Source organism: Orycteropus afer, unplaced genomic scaffold, assembly GCF_000298275.1.
Source record: "Orycteropus afer afer isolate SDZICR_OR568_19922 unplaced genomic scaffold, OryAfe1.0 scaffold00037, whole genome shotgun sequence".
NCBI classification, from domain to species: Eukaryota; Metazoa; Chordata; class Mammalia; order Tubulidentata; family Orycteropodidae; genus Orycteropus; species Orycteropus afer.
The window spans coordinates 14,427,721-14,450,409 of record NW_006921624.1 but is presented as its reverse complement, the minus strand read 5'-3'; the positions used below and the strand labels follow the sequence as shown (position 1 = coordinate 14,450,409).

Below are 22,689 nucleotides of genomic sequence, written 5' to 3'. Positions count from 1 at the left end.
AAATATACAGCAAATACTAAAACAATAGCAATGAAGGAAGTGATAACATGATTCATAAACAAAACAAGCTCAGCATAGAAAATTATGTGGAACAAAGAAATCGATACAATGAAAATCACATGACAGAAATGACAGCAACAAATTCACATTTGCTGATAATTACATATCTGACAAGGGACTTATCTCTAAGGTTGATGGAAAACTCCAACACCTCAACACCAAAGGAATTAACAATCCAATTGAAAAATGGGCAGAAGACATCAATAGACACTTCACCATGGAGGATATTCAGGTGGTCAGCTAATACATGAAAAGATGCTCACAATCGTTGGCCATCAAAGAGATATAAATCAGAACAACAGTGAGATATACTGTCTCACCCCAGCACTGACGGCAAGGTTCAGTGAGACAGAAAATAACAAGTGCTGGTGGGGATGTGGAGAGATTGGGACTCTCATACACTGCTTGTGTGACTGTGAAGTGACACAACCACTGTGGAAAGCAATATGGCGATTCCTTAGAAAATTGGAATTGGAGATACCGTTTGACCCAGCAATCCCATTACTAGGTATATATCCTAGAGAGGTGAGAGCCAGGATAGGAACAGATACATGCATGCTCAGGTTCATCACAGCACTATTTACAATAGCAAAAAGATGGAAACAGCCTACGTGCCCATCAGCAGAAGAGTGGATGACCAAACTATGGTACATACACATACTGGAGTGCTATGCAGCACCAAAGAACAATGTAGAGTCTGCAAAACACGGCATAATATGGATGAACTTGGAGGACATTATGCTGAGTGAAGTAAGTCGATCACAGAAGGACAAATATAGTATTAGTTCATTGTTGTGGAGGGTCAAGGAAAGATTTATATATGGAGGGAAACTTTCTTTGTTGGTTGCCAGGGGTGGGGGGGTGGAGGAAACAGAGCAAAAAAAAAAAATTCATTGACCCGTGTCACTTTAGTTTTGTGTATTTTACTGTCCATAAATTATATTTCAATAAAATGCATTGGAAAAAAAAAAGAACACTGAGGTTTTGGTTATGATCTTATGAAGGCCTGGTGCCTGTGAAGATTTTTATTCAGTTGTTTATTCATTTATTTAAATATATTTTGTGTTTTGGGTGAAGGTGCACAGAGCAAATTAGGTTCCTGCTTAACAATTTCTGCAGTTTGTTCGGAGACATCTTCACTGTGTGTCAGCTGTCTCGTTATTTTTATTCCAGTTGTTGCATGCCCACTAATGTAGCTATCCTGTCCTCGTGTCTTTTCCTCTTGCTTTTGAGTAAATGTTGACCATTGGGTCTCATATAGATGGTTTTTTGAAGAAGCACAATATTCACAGATGATATTGTTCATTTCATATACTGATCTGTTATTTAGCTAAAACATGACTTCATGGATACGAGGATGGTTTTTATCCAGAGTGTGGGAGGTTAGACGGGGAGATGGAATCTTTAGACCATTTTCTCAGGCAGCTGATTTTGAGGGTAAGGAGAGAGAGGGATAGGGGCTGGAAGGAGTTGCTGTTGTTTTCAAGAATGTAGGTGTAGCTTACACGCTGAAGGATAGAAATCGAAGCTGGACATAGGAGAGAGGGGATACTGACAGGGCAGGACCAGGCTGAAGCAGGGGAGGTGTGGAGAGGGACGACCTGCTCTGTGGGATTAAGCACCTTAAACTTGTTCCTGTGTTCTCCTTAGGACCTGAATGCCTACAAGAAGCAAGGAATGGCGCTGCTGAGCAGAGTGGGCGAGTCAGTAAAGCACGTCACTGGGGGCTACAAGCTGAGGAGTCGGCCTCTTGAGTTTGCAGCCATAGGTGAATACTTAGATACATTTGCACTCAAGCTCGGAACCATTGATCGAATAGCTCAGCGGATCATCAAAGAAGAAATAGGTGAGCTCTTCATTGAGCTGGGTCATGACCAGGGGCTGTATTTACAGAAATGGTATTCATGTGTGCTTATAAGCTGACTCAAACTGCAGAAATGGCAGAGTGGCAGAACTAGGTCATATTTCACTTAGAAAACTGGTAAATAGATTTAGAGTGCGGAGGAAGTAATTGTAGCTAGACTGTCATTTTGCATCTCAGCCTTGTGTTTGCTTTTCCCATAGTAAACAACCATTTGGATGCCTCTGGGCTTTTCCATTTGTAACTCTTTAATTTTAGCTTAAAACCAAACCCATTGCTGTTGGCTAGATCCCGACTAATAGCTACCTTAGAGCACTTGGCTGCTACCACAAAGATCAGCAGTTCAAGCCCACGAGTGCCTCTGTGGGAGTAAGATGTGACAGTCTGCTTCCTTGAAGATTTACAGCCTTGAAAACCCTATAGGGCAATTCTACTCTGACCTGAGGGTCATTATAACCTAGAATTGACTCAACAGCAGTGGGTTGAGCAACAGGTACCATTCCCTTTAAAGACGAGCCATCCAGTCAGCTGCCCTCCATCCATAGGAGGATAGTTTTAAAACAAACTTAGGTATCTTTTCTGGTAGGGAGATTGTTCAAGAGGACAGCACAGTGACCTATGTTGGCCAAGATTATGATCTTAATCAGACTTGAAACTGACTCACCTGCTCACCTCTGCTTCTTTCAGACCCACTCCCGCTGACCTGTGGAGTTGCTGAGTCCTTTCTTTATACTTCTTGGCTGTTGCTACCACTTCCTCCCCACCCATGTCATGGCCGTCTACTTTGATACACCCTGGAATGTTGGGGCCATTTGTCATGTTACCACATATGTAGATCAGACACATCTGAACATTGTTAACAATCAAGCTGAGGTGTAATAAGCTCATTGAAAAGCATTCTTCAGCCATTTATTAGTTATGGAAAAATGGCAGCAATATCCAGTTGTAATTGCAGGAGGTCATAGGGACAAGTAATGGACCAGATTTTCTTTGTGGGAGAAAAAAAAAATCAACACTTGCTTCTTATGCTGGTCTCCTTCTCCTTTACCTAATGATGGTATCATGTGGGGCGTGCAGGTACCCTGCAGGTTCTAGAGATAGCTTCAGGTCCTAGCACACTTAAGGATCCTGTTAAATAAATTTAGATTTCACCGAGGTGCTGGGTAACATCTGACTGAGAGTGAATCTGCCTGTGTAAGACCACATCTCCTGTATCAAAATATTTCTAAAATGCCATTATTTTTCCATTGTGACAAATTTTTTTTCTTTAAGAACACTCCCCATAAACCTGTATGAAACTCTGCCCCATTGCTTATTAAAATAATGCTTTACTCCTTGGGTAGGTGAATGGTTGTTTTTGAAGATGTTTGGTGGATGTGGCCACTACCACTTTTCTCTGGAAAGCATTGTGGACTTCTTATCCAGAGGCATTGCACTCACATTATGGGGGCAGAGTGAATGGATGCTATGATGTTAGCTGGAAACCCATTTTAATGCAGCAAGCTCTTGGCTCTCATGGTTACTGAGTCATAATACTGGTGGTTGCTACCTAGCCAGACCTTCTTGGTTTCTCTTTCCCCTTTAGAGTACCTCGTGGAGCTGAGAGAATATGGGCCTGTGTACTCCACATGGAGTGCGTTAGAGGGCGAACTGGCTGAACCTCTGGAGGGTGTGTCAGCCTGTATTGGCAACTGCTCCACAGCCTTGGAAGAACTGACTGATGACATGACAGAAGACTTTCTGCCTGTGCTCAGGGAATATATTTTATACTCTGACTCCATGAAGGTAAGTTGGCTCCTTCTTGCACACTCAGGTACTTTCTTTGTAGTCTGAAAAACTCACTGCTGTTGAGTCAGTTCCAACTCATAGCGACCCCTCCTTGGGTTTCTGAGGCAGTATCTCTATGGAAGTAGATTACCCAGTCTTCCTTCAAGGAATGGTTTGTGGGTTTGAACCGCCAGCCTTCTGGTTGGCAGTCAGATGCCTTAGGCACTATGCCACCGGAGCGCCCTTCTTTGTAGTAGCCATTATTAAAAAAAAAAAAACAGTCATTGCCTATGTGCATGTGGTACAGTTTTCCTGCTTCTTGGGTGGTCAAAATCAGACATACGGACTGACATTCATGGACATATAAATAGAATGCATGACAAACCAAGTACAAGAATTACATGCACAAAAAATAGTTTGGAAGAAATTCTTATTCATGGTCTCAGAGTTCAAGCAGATACAACATTTATTAAACAAGAACAGTGATGCTGTGAAAAAAGAACAATGGGTAATTAGACCTCTTGGAATTAAAAATATGACTGTTAAAATAAAATGAATAGAAAAGCTGGAAGGTGAGGTAGAGGAAATATTCACAGTACAAAACAACAACAACAAAAGAGGAGTTGCAAAGTAGAACAAAAATGCAAAAGAAGATAAGAAACATAGACAGTTAATCTCAAAGGCCCAACATTTGACCGAAAGAACTCCTGATTAAGAGAACCATCGAAATGGAGGGAAGGAAGTTAAGAAAGAAAGAATACAAGAAAGTCCTCCAAAACTGAAGGATATGTGTCTTTAGATTAAACTGGTGGAAGAGTGGTGGTTCAGATTAAAAGGACAGGCTAATTGCCCACCGAAAGGAATGAAAAGAGAACCATCCAGAGCTTATCACTGTGAAAGTATAGATCACAAGTGATAAGTTTTTGAAAGCTTTAGAGGGGGCTTTGGGGAGAGGGAAGGAGGAGGGAGAGGGAGGTGATGTAAAAAAGGAAAAAGAATCAAAATGGCTTTGAGTTAGCAAAAATGGATGAGAAGAGATGGAGAAACTATGAGGAAAAGATGATTTCCAATCTAGAGCACTGTATGCAGTATAACATCTCACCCTGCACCCCTGCAGCTGGGGTGCAGGGTGAAATGTTCTAATGCCCATACCAGAAGCTGCTGGCTGTGGTGCTTGACCCCCCCACCCATGCTGGGACTGGGTGGACAACATAGCTGCAGAGGAATTCTAGAATGGTGGCACCAGTTAAAGGTGCCAGTCTTTATAACCAGCAGGAAAAAAATATGAGCTGTGTGGTTCAGTGTTGACATCTGTATTTCTAAGTAACTTTCTTCCTCCTTTCCAAAGGAGACCTCTGAATTACTAATCTGTCTTTGGGGCAGATTTGGGCATCCCTTTAGGAAGGACCAAGGAGGCACTGATACCAATCTCTTGGTGAACCTCTTTAGTCAATACTGGGGTGTCAGAATGGGAGAACAGAAAAATCATGGAGTTATGTAAAGATTCTGCGGTAGCCATCAAGTCACTTCTGACTCGGGGACCCCATATGTGTCCAGTTAGAACTGTGCTCCAGAGGGTCGTCAGTGGCTGGTCTTCTGCAAATGGGTGACCAGGCCTTTTTTCCAAGGTGCCTCTTGATGGACTTGAACCTCCAGCCATTTGATTGGCAGCAAAGCACATTAACCTTTTGTGCTACCTGGGGACTACAGCTTGAGAAGGGGAGAAATAATGACTTAACACAGTTATGATAGCTTTTCTTTAAAAGAAAGAAAGAAAAGAAAAAGCCAACTTGATTATGGAAAATGTCAAGCATATATAAAAGCAGAAGGAACAGTATAATGACTCCATGTCCCCATCACCCTTGTCCCATTAATCTGGTATGAGAATTTTAAGGCTCGTAATACATATTAAAGTGTGACGATGGAAAGTAGAGCCTGTTCCTGAATCAGTATTCCTGTGTACTCTGTAAAGCTGTTAACAAAGTGCTTTCACAGAGGATAGTGTCTGAATCTCAGTTGTCAGGGAAGTGGTATGAATTTTCCTACCTGTAAGGTAGAAGTGGTGGTGGTGGTGGTGGTGGGTGGTGATGAAGATGTGAGGTCATTAACTGATGTAGCTTTGTTGGTAATTATCAGAACCGAGGCTGAAAACCAAGGCTTCTGGCTCCGAATCTGCAGCTTATTCTCCTCTAGGGCACTGCATTTTTTAATTGAGATATACACCTTTCATTTTTAATCCCCTGACTGAAATGAATATGGAAATATATCCTGAATTGCTTAAGATGAACAGAATATCTTACTTTATTTATGAAGTTAATATTAACCTGTTTTTTGTAAATAAAAATAAGTATTTACAGTTCCAGAGGGGCCCCTGGATTTATCTCTTGCATAGATACTCCCTGCATCAAAGTGATAGACAGGTCTCAAACTTTGCCAGACTAAAAACCCGGTACCTGGATGGTGCCGCTGCTGTGGTGCTGTCAAGTCGATTCCGACTCACAGTGACTATATATAATAGAGTAGAGCTCCCCGTAGAACTGCCAAGGCCGTAATCTTTACAGAGCAGACTGCTTCATCTTTCTCCCGCAGAGCAGCTTGTGGGTTCAAACCACTGACCTTTCAGTTAGCAGTTGAGTGTGTAACCAGTGTGCCACCGGGGCTCCTGGCATACATGGTATTGGGATAACATAGCACAAATGACTTTGATCTGTCACACGGCAAGTTTGTTACTACTTAGTATCTACTTATACTTGAAACCAGATTTTAAATCCTTTAGCAAGGATTTATCTGGTATTTTTATTAAAGCGTTTTTAGCCAGTGAGACATAAACTCGTGTGAGTAATTGAAGTTGTATATCAAAACAACACTTGTCTGCCCTCTTCACCCCATGTGTAAGGCGTGTGTATTGAGTTACGTGTTCACTGAGCCTGCAAAAAATATTAATCAGGTTAGTCGAGTTGGGAGAATGGGATTGCACACAGTGTTGTGTAGGTGAGGGCGTGGTAGAGAGGAAGTGTTGGAGGACTCTGAACCCAGGCTGTGCCCCAGAAGGAACTTAGAAAGGAAACGAGACCACCTGCTCCCTGTCTTTCCTACTAGATAATGTCTCTGTGGTGTCCCCTGAGGAAGACAGGAGTGACATGAAGGCATAGCCAAGACTATGTGTGGCATTGTTGGAGGCTGTGGAGCTCCTACATGTTCCCCCCAGAAAGCATTGTGAACCTCTTATCCTGAGGCATAGCACTGTGAAGCAGAGTGAATGGATGGCATGATGTCCTAAGTGGTTAGGTGGCCTAAGTGGTTCCCTACTTTTGAACATTCAAAAAATAATAATTTTTTTAAAATGCTGCCATTTAAATAATAATTTGAAAAAACCACTGTCTTACAGCTCACAGTGACCCCATAGGTTTTCCAAGGCTGTAAATCTTTATGGAAATAGACTGCCTCATCTTTGTCCCATGGAGGTGCTGGTGGGTTCGAACCACTGACCTTTTGGGTAACAGGGCAGTGCTTTAACAACGATGCCACCAAAGCACCTTCCTTTGGACATCACTGCTTTTTAATTAGTAACTGTATTTTACTCCCCTGAGAAACTCATATAATTCTATTTCCAAAATAACTGTCCAATTTTAGGGATCATGTGGTGTAGACTTTGCTATTCACCATGAAAACTAATGGAGGAGAGAGGGCTTGCTAAGGGACCTGGTTGTGACATGTTCTGCAGCCACTGCTGACTGGTCTTCAGAACGGAGACTTTCTCCCTTCTTGAGTTTGTCTTGGTGGAAAGTTATTGGTATAATGATGTTTCATCAGTCTACTCCATTTATCATGGCCTTTTGGAACCCAGCTCAATCTTAGTCCTTATCATTTAGAGTCAGGGGTTTGTGCCTTAGGAATCTGAAAGACTTGGGGATCAGTCGAGCCCTGTAGGGGAGAAACACTGTAGCTCATTGAAGTCTTCTCCAGATGGGGCTAAGATAGGGGTCTTCTCTGAGTTGGGAAGAGCATTTGGGATCATTTAGTCTGATTTGCTCTTTTTATAAATGAACAAACTGGGGTTCCATTGGTAATGGCCACAGACTAATGGTAATGGCCAATGACCCTTACAGTCACTCTGCAATGGTGTCCTTACTATTTACCAAGAGGAATGCCAGGGTGGACCCTGCCCTTCGAAGCTACATCTCAGATGGTTTCTCTTTAAGCACAATCATAGCTGAGTACATTCTGTTCCCTCAGGAGGTGGGAGCAAAGCATAGAGAAAGTGGGGTCATTTCAGACCATGTGGATGAATGGAACAGTGAGGTGGTGAGCAGTCAACAGTGAGGACAGCTTGTACTAGGCTGAAGATATACATCGCAAGGGTGCAGGGGAGCGATGGTGCACACTGCCTGAGAGGGAGGGGTACCAGAACTTCTCTGAGGCCTGGGACTCAATTTTTACACCCTGTACACATCTGTGGTCTTTACATGGTGTGTCACACCATGTACAGCACGTGCATGTGAGATGTGATTAGGGTAGTGAGGGACTGAGAGAGAGTATCTTGCAGGCCTCACTGAATTGCTAGCAGTGCCTTTTGAGACTGATATCCCTATGACGAGGCCAAGAGTCAGAGAAGCAGCCTTTTAAAAGGTTCGGGCAGGACCGTTTATTTCCCACAGTGCCTTATCCATGGAAGATGATTGACAGATATTTAATTGAATTGGATGATTTAATGAGGTAGGAATTTTTAAAGATATGTGACTGCTACATGTTCCTGTGTCTTGTCATTATTAAGAGAGATATTCCCTTATGAGTCCAAGGGCATGCTTTCTCATAGGTCTTAGTGAATGACTAAGGGTGGTTTGAGGGTCTGAAGTGAGAGTAGATGCTAAGGGAAAGCCACGCAGGAAGTGGCTTTGGTTGAAGACTTGAACGACATGTAGGAGTTAACTGTGCAGATAGAGGATGTTAGGCAGAGGGAATAGTAGGTGCAAAGGTTACAAAGAAGAAATGAGCTGGGTGTTTTTGCAGGTCAGAAAGGCCAATGTGTGTAGAGCCCAGTGAGCAAGGGAGTGAATGGTAGGAGGTGAGGTCAAAGAGATAGAAGGCAGCCAGGTCATGTAACATCTTAAAGAGTCCGGGTTTCACTCTAAGGTTGAAATGGGAAGCTATTCAGCTTTATATAGGGAAATTACATGATACAGTTTTTACTTGAAAGACAGCTAGTACTACAGTGTGGAGAATGGGTTGTGGAAAGTGACAGGCAGTATGGAGACCAGTTAGGAGGCTGTCATGGGGCACCAAGTGGCAGATAACTAAGGAAGTTCTGACTGAAGTGTCAAGGATGAATAATGAAAGTAAGTTTGTACAGGGCTATAGCTCTTAGCAAAGTAATAACATTACCCAGTAGCATGATCACAAGCTTTATTGCTTGCATAGCAATTAGGACAAAAGTTGTAGTTGTTGTTCGGTGCCATCGAGTCGTCTCCAACTCACATTAACGTCATGTACAGTAGAATGAAACACTGCCCGGTCCTGTGCCAGCCCTGTGATCTTTGCTTTACACGAGCCCATCATTGCAGCCACTGTGACAGTCCATCTCGTAGAGGGCCTTCCCCTTTTTTGTCGTCCCTCCACTTTGACAAGCATGATAGCCTCCTCCAGGGAATGGTCCCTTCTTACAACATGACCAAAGTAGGTGAGACAAAGTCTGACCATTCTCACTTCCAACGAGCATTCCAGCTGCACTTCTTCTTGGACAGATTTGTTAGTTCATTTAGCAGTTCATGGTCCTTTCAGCATTCTTCACCAGCACCACAACCCAAAAGAATCGGCTCTTCTTCAGTCTTTTTCATTGTCCAGCTCTCATGTGCATATGAGGCAATGGAAAATACCATGGCTTGTGTTAAGCACACCTTAGTCTTCAGGGAAACATCCTTGCTCCTCAGCATTTGAAAGAAGTCCTTTGCAGCAGATTTGCCCAACATTTGATAACTTGACTGCTGCTTCCATTGTTATTGATTGTAGAACCAAGTAATATGAAGTCTTTGACAACTTCAGTCTTTTGTTCATTTATCATGATGCTGCTTATTGGTCTCGTGAGGACTTTTGTTTTCTTTGTATTGAGGTATAATCCATACTGCAGACTGTAGTCTTCAGTCTTCATCAGTAAGTGTTTCAAGTCATCCTCACTTTAAGCAATCAAAGTTGTGTCATCTGCATAACACAGGTTGTTAATGAGTCTTTCTCCAACCCTGATGCCGCGCTCTTCTTCATTATAGTCCAGCTTCTCGGATTATTTGTTTAGCATACAGATTGAATAAGTATGGTGAAAGGATACAACCCTGACACACTCCCTTCTTGATTTTGAACCATGCAGTGCCCCCTTGTTATGTTTGAACAACAGCCTCCTGGTCTATGTACAAGTTCCTCATGAGTACAGTTAAGTGTTCTGAAATTCCCATTCTTCTCAGTGTTATCCATAATTTGTTATGATCCACACAATCGAATGCTATTGCATAGTCAATAAAACAAAAGTAATCATCTTTCTGGTATTCTTTGCTTTGAGTCAAGATCTGTCTGACATCAGCAGTGATATTCCTCATTCCATGTCCTCGTCTGAATTCAGCTTGCATTTCTGGAAGTTCTCTGTCAATATACTGCTATAACTGTTTTTGAATTATCTTCAGTAAGATTTTACTTGTGTGTGATATTAATGATATTGTTTGATAATTTCCACATTCTGTGGGATCACCTTTCTTTGGAATGGTTACAAATATGGATGTCTTCCAGTCAGTTGGCCAGGTAGCTGTCTTCCAAATCTCTTGGCATAGCTGAATGAGTGTCTCTAGTGTGGCATCCATTTGTTGTGTAGTCAGTAAAACACAAGTAATCATGTTTCTGGTATTCTTTGCTTTGAGTCAAGATCCATCTGACATCAGCAGTGATAGCCCTCATTCCATTCTCAATGGGTATCCTGTCAATTCCTGGAGCTTTATTTTTCACCACCTTCCTCAGTGCAGGTTTGACTTCTTCTTTCAGTACCATTGGTTCTTGATCATATGCCACCTCCTGAAGTGGATGAACATCAACCAGTTCTTTTTGGTACAGTGACTGTGTGTTCCTTCCATCTTCTTTGGATGTTTCCTGCATCATTCAATATATTGCCCATAAAATCTTTCAGTATTGCAACTTGGGGCTTAAATTTCCTCTTCAGTTCTTTCAGCTTAAGAAATGCTGAGCGTGTTCTTTCCTTTTGGCTTTCCAACTCCGTGTCTTTGCACATTTCATTGTAATAATTGACTTTGTCTTCTTGAGCTGCTCTTTGAAATCTTCTGTTTAGCTCTTTTATCTTGTCATTTCTTCATTTGCTTTAGCTACTCTCTATTCAAGGGCAAGTTTCAGAGTTTCTTCTGATAGCCATTTTGGTCTATTCTTCCTTTCCTGTCTTATTAATGACCTTTTGCTTTTTTCATGGATGATGTTCTTGATGTCATCCCGCAGTTCCTCTGGTTTTCGGTCATTGGTGTTTAGTGCATCAAATCTATTCTTTAAATGGTCTCTACATTCAGGAGGGATATAATCAAGGTCATATTTTGGCTCTCGTGGACTTATTTTAGTTGTCTTCAACTTCAACTTGAACTTGCAAATGAGCAATCGATGCCCTTGTTTTGGCTGAAGATACTGAGCTTCTCCATCACCTCTTGCCACAGATGTAGTCATTCTGAGTCCTGTGTACTCCATCTGGCAAAGTCCACGTGTATAGCCGCCATTTGTGTTGTTGAAAAGAGGGGTTTGCGATGAATAAATCATTGGTCTTGCAAAATTCTATTATGTGATCTCCAGCATTATTTCTATCTCCAAGGCCAAATTTTCCAACTACCGATGATTCTTCTTCATTTACAACTTTTGCATTCCAGTCACCAGTGATGATAATTACATCTTGATTGCATGTTTGGTCAATTTCAGACTGCAGAAGTTGGTAAAAATCTTCAATTTCCTCATTGTTGGCTTTGGTGATTGGTACGTAAATTTGAATAATAGTATTAACTGGCTTTCCTTGTAGGTGTATGGATATTATTCCATCACTTGACAGCACTGTACATCAGGATAGACCTTGAAACATTCTTTGTCACAACGAATGCTACACCATTCCTCTTCAATTTGTCGTTCCTAGCATAGTAGATCATATGGTTATCTGATTCAAAATGGCCAAACCCAGTCCATTTCAGCTCACTAATGCCTAGGATATCAATCTTTATGTGTTCCATTTCATTTTTGACCATTTTCCTAGATTCATACTTTGTACATTCCATGTTCTGAATATCAATGGGTGTTTCCAGCTGTTTCTTCTCATTTTGAGTCTTACCACTTCAGCAAATGAAGTCCCCAAAAGCTCTGCTTTATCCATGTCATTAAGGTAGGCTCTACTCTGATGAGGCAGCTCTTTCCCAGTCATGTTTTGAGTGCCTTTCAACCTGAGGGGCTCATCTTCTGGCACTGTATCAGACAGTGTTTCAGGGCTATTTGTAAAATTTTGCAGTAATATATCAGACAGTGTTTCACTACTGTTCATAAGGTTTTCACTGGCCAATTCTTTGAGAAGTGGATGGCCTCTTCTCATTCAAAGAGAAATGGGATAAGATTAATCTCAGACCAGTTTTCCTTTAACACTGAGTCCCAGAGCAAAATGACAAAGAGTCCTCCTTTCCGTACACCCCTCAGTGCATCATAGGCAAAAGACAAAGGGACCCAGGGCTTACACACCTTAAACCAGAGGGATATACATGCTGGGCTGCATGGGAGAAGGGGAAAGGAGCACAGCTGGCATGACAATCCTGTGACCAGAATTGTCTTTGTCTTTGTTCAGGTGGAAACTACATAACCCTCCTGTGACCAAAGTATGTAGCCCCAAAGAACATTCCTTTCTCTTTTAACTATAAGAGTAATTCCACAAGCCTGCGTTTTCTAGTTAATGATGCAACCAACTCAACTCACTGCCATTGAGTTTGATCTGACTCATAGCGACCCCTCTTTGGGTTTCTGAGGCAGTATTGCTACAGAAGTAGATAGCCCAATCTTCCTTCTGAAGAGTGACTGGTGGATTTGAACCACCAGGCTTCTGGTTAGCAGTCAAGTACCTTAGGCACTATGCCACCAGAGCTCCTAGTTAATGATACAGTGGGTTAAAAACCACCAAGGAAAACTACCTCCCCTGGGCTGTATATTTTATACAATTTAGATAGTGAAGGAGAATAAGGGCAGCAAAGTTCATGCTAGGGAAACACATTCCCTGCAGTAGTGGAGCTTGGATCATGATGGTGGAGAAGTAGATGGATTTGGGATGTATTTTGGAAAAAGGGCCAACTGGGCTTGCTGCTGTATGAATGTGAGGTGAGAAGGGGAGTAATGGAGAATGACTCATGGGTTTTATCTTCAGCACCTGGGTAGATAGTGGTACCCTTTCATAGTTTGGGGATGACTAGAGAAGAATAGGGTGGGAATCAAGTTGTTTGGGCCATGTTGAGTTTAAAAATACCTATTAGTCTTTGAAGTGGAGATGATGTTAGAATAGTTGATTTTATAAGTTTAGTTCAGAGAGGGAATGGAAATTGGGAGGGGGTGTTAGACTGAGTTCTTTAAAGAAGCAAAACCAGTAAAGCTCATATCTATAGAGAGAAAGAAAGAGAACTTTATCTTAGGAAAATGGCTCACACACTTAGAGACACTGGCAAGTCCCAAGTTCTTGGATGAAACGTCAAGCTGGAGGCTTTTCCCCACTACGCAGCTGCAGGGGCTGATGAGCTCAAGGTTGGCAGGCAGAGTACACTGGCTGTTGACTCCAACAAATGACGAACCCAAGATCTTCAGACCGAATGGTGGATTGCTCACTCATGGACAGTTGTAGGCAGCACAACAGAATTCCTATCCACAGAAGAGTGTCTCCTCTCCCAGGATGTCCATAAATATATCGGAAGCACGCCACACTCCTAGGGAAACTCTGTTTCAACAGATTGGCTGCTCAAAACATACACATCTGAGCCCATCATGGGAATGATCCATATCACGATTGCTTAAACCACACACAGCTCCAACTATCATGGGGTTATATGTATTTGTTGTTGTTGTTATGTGCCATTGAGTCGGACCTGACTCATAGTGACTCCTCCTTGGGTTTCCAAGACAGTATCACTACGGAAGTAGATTGCCCCATCTTCCTTCTGAGGAGGGGCTGGTGGGTTTGAACGGCCAGCCTTCTGGTTAGCAGTCAAGGGCCTTAGGCACTATGCTACCAGAGCTCCCTGTATGTATTTAGGTGGTGGTTAAAGTTATGAGACTGGATGAGCTTATTTAGGGAGATCATCTAGGGAGATGACACGGAGGTGAGCAGAGGGCATAGGTCTGTGCCCTGGGAGTGGCAGTAGTTAGTGGTCTAGCACCTTATTAGGTAGGGGAGCAAACAGCAATAGGACCCTGAGGTGGAACAATCAGTGTGGCAGAAGGCAAAAGTCGAGGATAGTCTCCCTGAAGCCAAGAGAAACATTTTAACAAGGAGAGATGATAAACGGTGACCACTGAATTTAATAATAATGGAAGTCATTTGTGATCATGGTTAGAAATGTGGATGCAGAAGTTGTGCTTTAAGGATGGTGTCTCTGAGTTGATGACCCTGGGTAGTTCTTTTCAAGTGCCGACTATTTAGTTGTCATTTGCTCAAATGGTTTCTTCATCCTTCCTACACTCTCCCCTCAGAAGCTGCGAAGAAACTGAGTCATTTGTCCCCTCTTCATCTGAAAGGAAAGAATAGGAAATTCCAGATTACTAGGATTACTTTGAAATCATGGCAAGGTGATCTAATTTATAAAATACAGCATCCAAGAGAAATTTATTTCATATACCTAATTACAAGTTGCCTTCTCAGTGAAGCCCACCCTGGCCACCCTGTGTATAATTTCTTCATCCCCAGACTCTTGGTGCTTAGTATCTTCCACCCTTGTGTCTTGTTTTTTCCTCCTTAACACCTAGCACTATCTTACACACTTTACTTGTTTATTAGCCACCTCCCCTTTAAAACATGAGCTCCTTGAAGATCAGGGTTTCGTGGGGTTTGCTCTCTGCTGTTTTCCTCAGCACCTGGCACAGGCACTAGTACATACTTCAACAAACAGATGAATGAAGATGAATTAAGGCAGGACTGAAGCGTGAGGATGGCTGCATAGGGTGATGCAGAGGAAGTGAGGAAAGTATTTCCATGTGTGTCACTTGTTTGATTTGTGGTATCCACTGGGACCAGCGACCCCTATAAAGACCTGTTAAGAGCCCAGATGATGAGTATGTTCTGAACGCCCCTCAGTGAAAGAGGCACCTCTTTGTAGACGCCGACTGGGTCATGGAGTCCTTTGGCCCTTTCAGACTGCCACCAAGAGTGTACAAAGGTGCTCTCAACAAGGATGATAGGATTAAAACTTTTTTTAATCAAGTTTCCCAACCATTCCAGCAGTTGGATTGCAGTCAGACTGAAAGCACAGCTGTCCTAGAATGCAGAGCCTAAGTGAGTCACTGCCCTGCTATTAGCCTGTACTGTGGCCTCAAACAGGTCCCACCACTGTATGTAGTTAGTCTTCCTGGCTATAAAAGTGGGAAAATACCCTCTCACTTTTGCAGGGTTGTTAGGAGCCTTTTGTGTTGTCCATTGATGCAAGGATGCAGCACACATCCCCCAGTCAGCCTGGTGAGAAGGTGGAGTGCTGACTGCTCTAGGTGAAGTCGGCAGTCAGGACTGTGGGAACATGGAACTCCCTCACCAGCTTTGGAAGAGTAGCAAAGGAGATACCTGTGGGCTGTTCAGCTGTGTGGGACTGTTAGATCTCTCCCCACATCTTTCCTAGGGGCTTTGGCTACCTCTGCAGAGCTTCAGGGAAGCCCTGTACTGTGTTGACTTTATATTCCAAAGCATTGTTTTAAGATCCTTTCTAGCTTTGATCATGAGGTTCTTGCCTGTGTGTGTGTGTGTGTGTGTCTGTGTCTGTGTCTGTGTCTCTGTCTCTGTCCGTGTCTGGAACAGCTCATCCTCATTCCTAGAGGTGCTGGTTGGGTATGTGTACTTTTTCCATTAAGATGTGAAGCACCCAGGACGGGATTCCATTTCATTTGGCCCAGTCTCCCAGCTGCCCTTTGCTCTCTGAGGACCCTCATTTGCATCTCCACGAATGGCACCATGTGTTTTATTTCTCTTGGATAGAGTTTGATTTTTTTATCCCTGCTGGGACCAGACCAGTAGGGTTACACTGTTTTCCAAGCTCTGATGAAATCCAGAAACTACTCCTGATTTTTTTATTTTCTTTTTCACTTTATAGACCTCTGTCCAATGAGCTACTAGCCATATATGGCAATTTAAGGTTAAATATAAATAAGTTTTAAATCCAGTTTCTCAGACACACTAGCCACATTTCAAGTGTCATTGGGCAATACTTGGCTAATGGCCTCCATATTAGCTCAGATTATAAAACATTCCATCATAACAAAATTCTGTTGAACAGCAGCGTAACTGTTTCTTCTCAAAGATTCATGAGTGTGGGGAGGGAACTTGAGAGCACTTAGGAGAAAGGTGAGAAAATGAAGTTGTCAAGGATTTCATTTCACTTGAATATACAATCAATGCCCATGGAAGCAGCAGTCAAGAAATTAAATGACATGTTGCATTGGACAATTCTGCTGCAAAAGAGCTCTTTAAAATGTTAAGAAGCAAAGACAAAGACCTCTTTAAAATACTGAGAAGCAAAGACATTACCTAGAGGACCACCAAGGTGCACCTGACTCAAGCCATGGTACTTTAATTGTCTCATATGCATGTGAAAGGTGGGCGGTGAATAAGGAAGACCACAGAAGAATTGATGCCTTTGAATTATGGTGTTGGCGAAAAATATTAAAGATACCATGGATTGCTGGAAAAACAAATCGGTCTTGGAAGAAGTACAGCCAGAATGCTCCTTGGAAGCAAGGATAGCAAGACTTGGTCTCACATACTTTGGACATATTATTAGGAGCGACCAGTCTCTGGAGAAGGGCCTCATGCTTGGTAGAGGGTCAATGAAAAAGAGGAGAACCCTCAATGAGGTGGATTGACACAGTAGCTGTAGCAGTGGACTTAAACATAGCAACTGTTGTGAGGATGGAACAGGACCAGACTGTAAAAAGAGCCCGGAGGCAGCTCCTCTGACCTCTGCCTAGGCATTCTCCTCTGAGCTCCTCTGACTGCTCAAGGGGGAGAAAGAGTCACCATCAGCAGCCAAAGTCTCATCCCTAGGAGGCCGGACGTGCCACCACCCTCCAGCATTTTCACCAGTTCTGGCACCACCCGCTCCTCCCAGGGCACTCTCTACTTCTCTGCTGGGTTCGAAAATTTGTTGCAGTGGCCACACAGAACTCACAGACAATACTCATGATTATGGGGTTTATTGGGGAAGTAACAGGTTATATAATTCAGGTTCAGGAGTGCTCAGGATACAATTCTTCTATCAGGACAGCTTCCCCTCAGCTATGCCTAAAAGCACAGTTCTCTTTGGCCCCTGGCCTCGTGGCCTGGCCTCTGCCCTGCTCAGGCAAGTGTTACAAAGCCCTTTTAGCACTACTGACAGGTGCACCCCACTCCGCCAGCAAACCTTCTGCCCAAGGGCACTCAGCTTTCTCGTTCCATGGGCCTGTGAGCCCACTGCTCTGTCTTGTGTCTCCTGGTTCCACTGCCCTCTCTCTGCCAAGCAGGTCCTGTGAAGGGATCTCGGGTCCAAGGACATGCTCCATTCCACCTCCATCCCTTCTCTCTTGATGCCAGTGAGATCCCCTCTTCTGCCTCTGGGAGAGCTCATTTTCAGCCTAGCAGAATGAGAAAACCAACCAGTCCCCACATTAGAGTTCCATACACCTTATTTCCATGGTCCCCCAACAAGGGTGCCATGTACCTTATTTACACAATAAGCTATCCGATCCCTTTGGTGGTCCACAAGCACTTTACATTTTATGGTTCCACCCAGTAATCTGGTGGGAGTCACAAACACCATGGCTAAAAGAGCCATACCAAGTAATTCACTGTGCCGCCACTGGGCAGCGTTTTGTTCTGTTGTATGTAGGATTGCTATGAGTCAGAACCGACTTACGGGCACCTAACGATTGGGAGCTCTGGTAGCGTAGTGCCTAAAGCACTTGACTGCTAACCAGAAGGCTGGCGGTTCAAACCCACCAGCCACTCCTCAGAAGGAAGATGGGGCAATCTGCTTCTGTAGTGATGCTGCCTTGGAAACCCAAGGAGGGGTTGCTATGAGTAAGGTCCTACTCGACGGCACATAACAACAACGACGACGACAATAGGGAGAAACGTGAGTGGCAAGTGAAAAATAAACGATTGCAAGTTTTACTTCATGCTATTATTTTTTAATATGTTGTAATAAAATAGATGTGACATAAACTGTGCCCTTCTAATCATTTTCAAAAAATGGCATTAATTAAATTGAAAGTGTTATGGAACCATTATCGCTATTTATTTTCAATTACCCTAAGCAGAAACTCTGAACTCATTAAGTAGTAATTCCCCTTGGCCCCGTCCTGGCCTCCGGTAGTCTTTGCTCTGCTTTCTGTCTCTGTGCCTTGGCCTGTCTGGATCCCTCATATTAGTGGAGTCACACTACATTCATCCTTCTGGCTTATTGCATTTAGCATGCATTCATCCATGTGTCAGAGCTTTGATTTTGCTTTGTAACTGAGTAATAGCCCATTGTGCCTATGTATCACATATCGTTTATCCATTCATGTGTTGGGCATTTGGGTTGCTTCCACCTTTTTATTATTGTGAATAGTGCTGCAATGTTTACCTCATGCTGTTTTCAAGGTAAAATCTTTCTCAAAATAGATTCTTTCTTCGGGGGAAGACTTGAGGTTTTCAGTATTAACACATCCCATTAGGAAGTTGTCTCTAGAGCTCTCTCAGCCAGTCAGTTGCTTGTTACCTTTTAGCACGTTGTCAGAACCCAGCTGCCCACCACTTAGCCAAGGAATGGCTCCTTCCTGCCCTGACTCCATGCATCCACTGGAAGGCTCCCTACTAGAAACACTCATAGCACTTTGTGCTTTCCGAGTTAGTGGAAAAGAAAGTTCTTACCATCCTTGGTTTGCCATTTGTGTTTCTACTAAAAGAAGGAAAAAAAGTGATGAAGCAGAAGCCTGGCTAGAATGTCTGCTGCCATGTTTTCTGTCGAACCTGGCAGGGTCTCAGCAGCAGGACCAGGAGCGGGTGAGGCAAGCCAGAGGCCCAGGGTACACATTTAAGGTGCCGATCTTGTGTTTGCACAAGCCTGAGAGCAAATACCTCCTTAAATTTTGTGCCCTGTGTGCTTCACTTGTTTCACCCTCATCTAGGGCCGGCTCTCTTCAGGCCCATTTACCATTTGCTGGCAGACTTGCTGCATGGTTCGAGGAATTCCGGGCTCATACGTAGTTCCTCTAGCACATACAACACCGTAACATGTGGGCACCTCTCTCTGAGTAAACCCTTTAGGTAAGGACTGGATCTCTTGGCTCTTTGCCCATAACAGACAACAAATAAGTGGCTACTGGATTAAGTCAGTCATCCAGGCATCAAGCCAGTGAATTCAGTAGACAAGAACTCTCTTGCTTTAGACTTTCCCCTTGAGAGTTCAGAGTATCCTGCATTGTAACCTCCAAGGCCCAGCTGAGTTCTCTGCACGCAGGGAAGCCAGAGTCCTCCCATCCGAGTGTATGTGTGCTTGGGCACTGCTTCCCCCGTGGCTCTTCCCAGAAACTTTTCTCCTTTAGCCTCAGGATCTTACCTCACTGGAGGTCTCTGGCTCCAGGTATGTTTCTCCTCTCCTCCTTCCTTTACCCTGCATCCCCCAGAGTTCATGTCACGTGTCATGCTGCAGCTTCTGTACAAGGCTGGGCCTGGGCAAGTTGGGGTTGATGTGGGGAGGGGTGGGGTAAAGTGGCAACTGCCTAGGGTTGGAGGCTCCTTTGTGGACTCTGTAACGTGCTTCTCTTTTCTGCCTCCCACAGAATGTATTGAAGAAGAGGGATCAAGTGCAAGCAGAATACGAAGCCAAATTGGAAGCTGTGGCTCTGAGGAAGGAAGACCGCCCCAAGGTCAGGGAAGATGTGTGGGAGGGATGGCCCGATTGGGACCTGAAGGTGGAATCTGCTGGTGCTGAGAAAGTTCTTGGCTTAGATGAGCACTGGGCTGCTAACCTAAAGGTTGGCAGTTCATGTCCACCCAGTGGGTTCACGAGAGAAAGATCTGGAGATCTGTTTCTGTAAAGACTGCAGCTAAGAAAACCTTGTGGGGCAATTATACTCTGTCACGTAGGTTGCTACAAGTCGAAACTGACTTGACAGCACATGACAGCAATAGATGCACGCATCTGGGGTGATCAGTGTGGATGCCATGTTGATGGTACTGTTCTTCCTTCCTTTATGTCTCATTTCACTTCTTGTCTTTCTCTTCCCCTACCAGGATTAAAGACAAGAGTAGTAATGGCCAACATACAAGTGCTTGCAATGTGCAACGTACTTCCATTTGTATGATCTTGATTCCACACAGCAGTTACGTGGTTTAGGTACCATTATTATTCTTACTTGAGAGATGAGCAAACGGAGGCCCAAGATGACACTGATAGCAAGGAGTAGAGCCCAGCTTACAGCCTGCAGTCTGGCTTTAGAGCCATTGTGTTCCTATGCTCCTTCTGTAGTTTGTAACTGGAAGCTCTGTTTGTTTAAAGGGAGTAGACGGTGTTATTAAAAACATAAATGGCAGGGCCCTAAGTTTCAAGGAAATAGTTTGACATCAGAACTGAAATTTTTTTCCCCCAATACCTTGGCTCTTGCTGCTGCCACTGAGCTGAGACATACCTGGAAAGGAACCAGCTTGGGGATTTTGAAACCTGAACCTTTGAAATGGCACGACTTGGCATTTTTTGGTGTTTTTTTATATTAATTGCTTCTCGTGATCACTCCTGTCGTCATCTGAGGCACAGAGGGAAGGCATTGTTCTTCCGCATTTCATGGGTGAGGGAACAATGCACAGCACAGCTCATCAAATGGCTTAGCTTTGTTGATGCCAAATGTCTACATCCAATGTGCTATATGCAGCAGACGTACGGTACATGTTTGTTGCATTGTTTGGTGTGCCAGCCGTAGTAATCTACACAGAGAATGGAGGCTGCATACCTTTCATGGAAAGGTCATAAGGATTGGGATGCTTGTCATTGGCCCAGTGTGTGGAACTGAGACTTGGCCATTTCTGTCTTCAGTCATCTTACTGTGCACAGCTGCCCTGTGTCTTCCAGCTCCCGTCCTGTTGACGAATCCTGGCTGTCCCTGGGATAGCCTGGAGCATGGTACTGTCTGCTCTGCCCATGCCTCAGTCTCATTTAAAGGAATGGCACAGAGGACTGTGTTTATGTTTTAAAATTTTTCCTTCTAATAGTTTAGCCCGCAAATATAAATATAGAAGCCACTTTTCCTGGCTAGGGAGGGAAGGAAAACCAGCAAGTTCGGCCACCAGCATAGTTTGGAAGCTAAGGAGGGACCTTGTACTTTAACGATATCACTTAAATAGTTCTGTCCCTTTCATAATTCTTCGTGCTGAATACAAGCTTTCCCAGAGGTTGATGTTGTCACTTAATGTTATGTTTAGCACGATAAGGAACAATTCCTTTCCAAAGACAGGAGCTGTGACTATTAAGGCTGAATTAAATCTTGGCCACTGGCTGACTGGCTTCCTGAAGTAGAGGAAGCGGCTCTTTGGCTACCACATATCCTGCAGTCAAGCTGCCGGGGCTTCCCAGCCTCCTGGTCTACCCTTCTTACTGGTCTGTGTGACTCCACTTCTCCTTCTGTGGTTGTTGAGACCTTCCTGCTGCTATACCTCCTTGGAATACCACCTACCACTTACGTACACAACTCAGTCTTCGGCCACAGAAGTTCTTTTTTCTCTTTTTCTTTTTTTAACTTTTATTGTGGTGAAAACACAATAAGACACTCACTGACATAACACTTCTCATTTACAGCTCCAGGAACTTTGTTGATATTTTTCATGTTGTGCCACCATTATTGCTGTCCTTTTCCAAAATACTCCACCTGTTAGCTTAATGCCCTCCAAACAAAAGCTTCCCCTCTGCCCCTCTCTCCTACCCCTGGTAACCACTGATAATCTTTGGTTTATATATTTATATATATAAACATAATAACAAATTATGGATAACATTGAGAAGAATGGGAATTCCAGAGCACATAATTGTACTCATGAGGAACCTGTACATGTAGACTAGGAGGCTATCGTTCAAACAGAACAAGGGGACACTGCATGGTTTAAAATCAAGAAGGAAGTGCGTCACGGTTGTATCCTTTCACCATACTTAATCTATATGCTAAGCAAATAATCCAAGAAGCTGGACTATATGAGAAGAACGTGGCATCAGGGTTGGAGGAAGGCTCATTAACAACCTGCGATACGCTGACGACACAGCTTTGCTTGCTGAGAGTGAGGATGACTTGAAGCACTTACTGATGAAGATTGAAGAACATGATCTGCAGTGTGGATTATGTCTCAATATAAAGAAAGCAAAGATCCTCACAACTGGACCAATAAGCAGCATCACGATAAATGGAGCAAAGATTGAAGTTGTCAAAGATCTCATACATTACTTGGTTCTACAATCAATGCCAATGGAAGCAGCAGTCATGGTATCAGACAACGTATGTTGTTGTTGTTGTTGTTATGTGCTGTCATGTCAGACCCGACTCATAGCTACCCCTCCTTGGGTTTCTGAGGCAGTATCACTATGGAAGTAGATTGCCCAGCCTTCCTTCCCAGGAGTGGCTGGTGGGTTTGAACCGACAGCCTTCTGGTTAGCAGTCAGATGCCTTAGGCACTACACTACCAGCAAATCAGCTGCAAAAGACCTCTTTCAAGTGCTGAAGAACAAAGATGTCTCCTTGAGGACTAAGGTGCGCCTGAC

At 43.5% G+C, this 22,689-nt stretch overlaps 1 protein-coding gene across 1 annotated transcript in view; it reads left to right on the top strand.

Annotated features, from left to right (window-relative positions):
* Nucleotides 1–22,689, top strand: part of SNX30 (sorting nexin family member 30) — a 139,415-nt gene that overhangs the window by 96,721 nt on the left and 20,005 nt on the right. The window contains exons 5-7 of the mRNA XM_007936707.1: nt 1,711–1,906; nt 3,507–3,706; nt 19,730–19,816. Of these exons, the coding sequence (XP_007934898.1) occupies nt 1,711–1,906; nt 3,507–3,706; nt 19,730–19,816 (483 nt within the window). The remainder of the gene's footprint in view (nt 1–1,710; nt 1,907–3,506; nt 3,707–19,729; nt 19,817–22,689) is intronic.